This window comes from Halichoerus grypus, chromosome 4 (assembly GCF_964656455.1).
Source record: "Halichoerus grypus chromosome 4, mHalGry1.hap1.1, whole genome shotgun sequence".
NCBI lineage: Eukaryota > Metazoa > Chordata > Mammalia > Carnivora > Phocidae > Halichoerus > Halichoerus grypus.
The window spans coordinates 51640305-51646304 of record NC_135715.1 but is presented as its reverse complement, the minus strand read 5'-3'; the positions used below and the strand labels follow the sequence as shown (position 1 = coordinate 51646304).

The window sequence follows — 6000 nt, the reverse complement described above, 5'->3', positions numbered from 1 at the left end:
CATTATGTTAGATCAATTAAAGATTAAGAAATAATAAGTTATTCAAAATAAGACACTGTATTTTACCTTCATTTATTCCATCTCTAACACTCTTCTCTTTACGTAATCTAACTCTCTTATATCATTTTCCTTCTCTGAAGAATTTTTAACATTGCATATGAGACAGGTCTACTGGTGACAAATTCCCTCAATTTTTGTTCGCCTGAGAAAGTCTTTATTTCTCTGCCACTTTTGAAGGATAATTTTATTGCATACACAATTCTTGCCTGGTGGGTTTTTTCTTTCAACACTTTTAATATTTCACTCTATTCTCTTCTGCTTGCATGGTTTCTAAAGGGATGTCTGATGTAATTTTTATCCATGCTGTTTTAAAGATAAAGTGGGGTTTGTTTTTCTCTGACTTTTTATAAGATTTTCTCTTTGTCTTTTATTTTCTGCAGTTTGAATATAATTTCGTTAGGTATAGTTTTTTGGTATTTATCCGAATTGGTATTCTCTGAGCTTCCTGGATATGTTGGCTTGTTGTCTGTAATTAATTTTGGAAAAATCTTAAAACAAAGAACAAGGGCAATGGAAAGTTACAGATATGGTAGATATTAATGCAACTATATCAATAATCACTTGAAATGTGAATGGTCTAAACATACCAATTAAAAACAAACTATCAGAATGGATTTTAAAAAACAAGACCTTATTATATGCTGTGTATAAGTAATCTACTTTATGTAAAGACACAGATTAAAAGTTAAGGGATGGAGAAAGACATACCACGCTAACATCAATTTTTCAAAAAAGCTGGAGTAACTACATTAATTTCAGACAAAACAGACTTCACAACAAGAAAAATTATCAGGGATAAAGGAAACATCACATAATGTTAAAGGGGTGATTCTCCAAGAAGACATAACAATCTTTAATTGTGTGTGTGCCTAACAACAGAGCATCCATATACATAAAGCAAGAACTGCTAGAACTACAAGGAGAAACAGACAAATCCACAGTAACAGTGGGAGACTTCAACACCCCTCCATCAGTAATGGCCAGATACAGCAGCCAGAAAATCAGGATATAGTTGAATCCAACAGCATCATCAGTCCACTGGATGTGACATTTATAGATAACTTCATCCAGCAACAGCAGAATACATGTTCTTCTCAAGCTGACATGGAATATTCACCGAGACAGATAACATTCTGGGTCATAAAACACACTTTAATAAATATAAAAGAATGGAATTCACACAAAACATGCTCTCAGACTACAATGGAATTAAATTAGAAATCAATAACAGAAAGATAGTTGAGCCATCTCCAAATATTTGGAGATTAACAAAACACTTCTAAATAACACATGCATCAAAAAGGAAGTCTCAAGAGAAATTTAAAAGTATTTTGAGATAAATGAAAATACAACTTATTGAAGTTTGTGGGATGGAGCAAAGCAGTGCTTAGAGTGAAATTTATAGCACTAAATGCATATATTAGAGAAGAAAGATCTAAAGCAATAATCTAAGCTTCTGAGAAAACTAGAAAAAGAGCAAAAAAAAAATTTTTTTTTAATCTTTGTGTCTTTTCCTAGCTGTTATGATAATCTTGGCAGGATCACCCAGGACAAAGGACTTCACACTTTTCTCTTGAGACTAGAGACTTCTCTAAGTACTTGGTTCTCAGATGCCTCTCCTTTAGCTTTCTGAAAGGTAAAGGGCTTCTGCCAAGGCTGGAGGCAGGGTGGAGGTAGGAGGTGGGGGAACATGACACACCCCTGCCTCCCTTAACTAAAAAGATCCCTGCCCTTATCCCAGATTTATAGGATGTTTATACTCAAAGTGGGATGGGAGTAGGGAGGAGAACAGATACAACCTCCATACACTGACTCAGACACTACTGGATTTCACCCTTCATCCTGCCTTCCAGATCGTGAACCCAATTCCTCCCATTTCAAGTGTATCACCCTGTAACAAGACTGTCACTGAAAAAAATAGAAATAAATAAAAGACTGCCGCTGCCAGCATGATTGCCACATTACGATTAATGGGAATCATTTACGCAAGTGGCATCTTGCTGAAAGTAACATAATGAATTACATGTTTGCCAGGATCACTTAGTGACAAAGACTGCCAAGCTCGAAAATTATTAAAACACTCAAAAGAAGCCAAGCTGCTGTGGCACCAGAATTTATTGGTAGGTGTTTATTTTTTAATAACCAATTTTCTTTTTTATAAACTTGTAAAAATGAAGATGATTAAGTTTTTATTCCTTCGAAGAAAAAACATTCTGCAAAAATATTTTATGTGAAATAATAACACAAATACAAATAAGCAACTGTGTACAAAATAATTTATTACAGTATTATATAGGTTGGCATTATTTTACAGTGAGTTTTTTTCTCTTAACAATTATGAATCTAAATAGCTTAGGGCAAAGGAAAACCATTTTAATTAGAATGGCTTCTCTAAACAAAATCTCCCTTTTTGAATTCATATTTGCCTTAAAGGGACGTATTAATATTAGACATATTTACACAGTTCTGAAAGAAATATAATGAATGATTCCATTATTGTTTTCTGTACAAGATAAAACGAAAACCTATACTCCCCCCCTAAAATATTGCTCAACAATGCTTTAATAGTTAAACTAAAAATAGTTTAAATTCTCATTTTGCTGATACAAAAACGTATTTAATAGTCAATGCATGGCTATAAGAGTAAGAATGTTTCCTTGTAATTTGTATTCTTCCCTATTCTGCTCCCTTGAAGCACAAACTTAGATATAAACTATTTGTTAACACATGAAGCAATTTAATCAAGATAGCATAATTCTTACCCATGGGTCTTTAAAAGAATGATCTAGGGATATGCAACAAATTTACCAGTGAATTTCCATGATTAGGAGGCAAACCAATCCCCACATTCTGAATCATCTACATAAAACTGGAGTACTCTTATTCAATAGAAAGTATCATTTTCATGGATATTAAGAAGGAAATGGTAAATCATGAAAAAATTAAGGTGGGAAAAAGGGCAAACTGAAATAAATTTTAAAATAAACCTCTATGTCTGCCAAAAAAAAGTTTCATATTGTTTTTAACATACAGTTTACACTTTAAAACTGATGTGCTTTAATTAAAAAGCAAGCAAATAATAATACAACAAACCCATAACATCAAAACACAGATTCTGAAACCAGGGTTTCAAGAAAATAATACAGTGGGGCTGTATACAACTCAGCTTAATAAGAAATTATATTTATGATACAGAAGTGACAGCATCCATCACAATGCTGATAATCGGAAAATTTAAGAAAACTGTACAAGTATAAACAGGTAATTTTCAACAGATGTTTATGTAAATTGGCAGAGTCAGATAAAGGATAAAGTAAGTTTACAGAATACTCCCATTCACAAATTTTATCCCATTATTCCATTTCATACCTATATTAAAATACACCCTGAAAAGGAAACCCTGATCTGAATTCAGCTCTGAGTCTTACAGGAGTCAACTTTCTATGGGATTTCAAATTTCGTTTGCCAAGACATCATAGTTAGCTGTATGGCTGAGTGCCACACTGTGGCCGTCCATTTCGTTCACACCGGGCAGGAAAGCGGAAGTAAAAGGAAGCAGGTTATGACAGGCCACCCTGTATTCTTCATACTGGGAATTACAGTTCCCAAAGCTGCCATCAAGCAGTGCCTCGGAAACCTTTAATAAAGTCTATCAAAAAAGGCGAGAATAAAAATAATTTTTAAGAAAAAAGGTTGGTTACTAATCACTTTAATAATCAAAAGATGCAATGTGTTAATTAAACAAAAGAACACTGGCAAGGCCTCAGTGTAAAATAACTTCTTGCTACTCACAGTAAGTAATCACCTCAAAACAGGAACATTTTATTATTTTTTATTTTTTAAAATTTAAATTCCATTAATTAACATTAGTTTCATAGGTAGAGCTCAGGGATTCATCAGCTGCACACAATCCACCCAGTGCTCATCCTATCATGTGCCCTCCCCAAGGCCCATCACCCAGTAACCCCATCCCCCATCCCCCCACCCACCTCCCCTCCAACAACCCTCAGTTTAGAACTGGAACATTTTAGAAATCAATTCTGCAAAGCCTTAAAAAAATGGTAAAATTCTAATACTTGAAAAAGTGACTCTCCGAAACTGATCACTAAAATGAAAATGTCTCTTTAAAAAAAAAAAAAGTCCTTTATTAACCACACTAGTTCCCATTTACTGAGGGCTTACTATGCCTCGCTCTGTGGTGCTTTGCAAATACTGTGTGTCTTACAAATTGAAGGCTTATGGCGACCCTGTGTCGAGCAAGTCTGTTGGCACCATTTTCCAAACAGTATTTGCTCACTTTGTGTCCCTGTGTCATATTTTGGCAATTCTTGCAAATATCTCAAACTTATTCACTATTATTATATTTGTTATGATGATCTGTCATCAGTGATTACAACTCGCTGAAACCTTAGATGATGGTTAGCATTTTTTAGCAATAAACTTTTTTTTTAATTAAGGCATATAGATTGTTTTTTTAGACATAACACTATTGCACACTTAACGGACTACAGTACAGTATAAACATAACTTTTATATGCACTGGGAAACCAAAAACTTCACTGGACTCACTTTGTTGTGCTATTCACTTTATCAGCAGTGGTCTGGAGTTGAACCCACAGTATCTCCCAGGTATGCCTGTATTTTCATCCTTATCTTATAAATGAGGAAGAGCAAGCCAAGAAATGGAAATTTGCCTAACGCGTGTGACAAACATCGTAACTGGTAGAGCTGAGATCCAAATCCAGACCTAACTCTGAAGGTCCACTCAGGCATTTTGTTGTAAAGACACATGTTTTGTCAGAGCACTCAGTATCCATAAATTTGTAGAAACCAATCTGAAAAATCTTACCTTTACATTTTTATCTTTTATCGTTTCATCCAATCTAGTGGCAACAGCAATTGCTTTCTCTTGCCTTGACTTGTCCAGAAAATACATCATTTTAGCCCCTGAAATAACAAGACGCTACAAAATGAGTGAACTCCTAGATCTTAAAATTATTTGATTGACATCGAACAGTGACTTAAAATAGGGTTCTGAGTGTTTAAGCAGCAGTGGGTTGGAGCTGGCTGTAGAAACCAATCTGACTTTCTTTACGGTTTTTATTTTTATGTGGCAAAATTACTTTTCCTGAGAATTTCACATATTTGGGAAGGCATTTCCCATAATAACAATAAAGAAATGCTTTCCTTCATTATCCTGTATTCTTGAAGAGACATTCTTATCTGCCCTTACTACCAAGAAATCGTCATTTTTCATAGGGTTTTTTTCCACAGACATCAGAATCAAGAAGTTTCCCCTTAGAACAAGAAAACTTAGGTTGAAATATTTAAGTATATAGCTTATTGTAGGAGCATAGTTAATTATATTATATAATTCATTTTGTCCCCAATTCCTTTTCCACAATCTTTTGTCCAGTTTATCATCTTGTCCATCCATGCCATTTTGTCATTTTATGAATTTGTATAAACTGCCTAAAATCCTTCCTGTAACAGAGAGGATATAAATAAATCCTTGAAATACAAAATACATAAAGTAGAAAAAATACAAGAAAAAATAAATTACTCATAACGACAAACCACGAAGGCAACCTCTTAAGCTTCCATATGTATTTCTTTTCAGCCTTTATCCCAAATTTATTTTTTTTTTACATAGTTGAGATTATGTTGTATGTTAGTTCTGTGTATGTATTATAAAATTATTTACCCCTGCTATTACAAATTTTCTGAATAAACATCATTTTACAGGACTGCCTGGTTTTCCATTTCATTACAAACCTACTACTATTTCCTCTCTTCTTAGACATACATTAAATTTGTTTCCATTCTATTTCCCACACTCACACACAGCATTTCAGTTAACATCTTTACACTTAAAGCTCTATCTCTGCTTTGGATTAATTCTTCAAAATTATTTACAAAAGTATAACTACAGCCAAAAAT

At 33.7% G+C, this 6000-nt stretch overlaps 1 protein-coding gene across 6 annotated transcripts in view; it reads right to left on the bottom strand.

Moving 5' to 3' along the window:
- Positions 1-2319: 2319 nt before the first annotated feature.
- Positions 2320-6000, bottom strand: part of NAA16 (N-alpha-acetyltransferase 16, NatA auxiliary subunit) — a 65158-nt gene continuing 61477 nt past the window's right edge. For 5 of the 6 annotated variants that reach the window (XM_036119156.2, XM_078070302.1, XM_078070303.1 and 2 more), the window contains 2 exons: positions 4910-5007; positions 2320-3709 (listed from right to left, as the gene is read on the bottom strand). In XM_036119156.2, the coding sequence (XP_035975049.1) occupies positions 3512-3709; positions 4910-5007 (296 nt within the window). In that variant the 3' untranslated portion in view covers positions 2320-3511. Of the gene's footprint in view, positions 3710-4909; positions 5008-5434; positions 5545-6000 lie in introns of those variants that run through there. The other variant, XR_013446937.1, reaches the window with a different exon arrangement.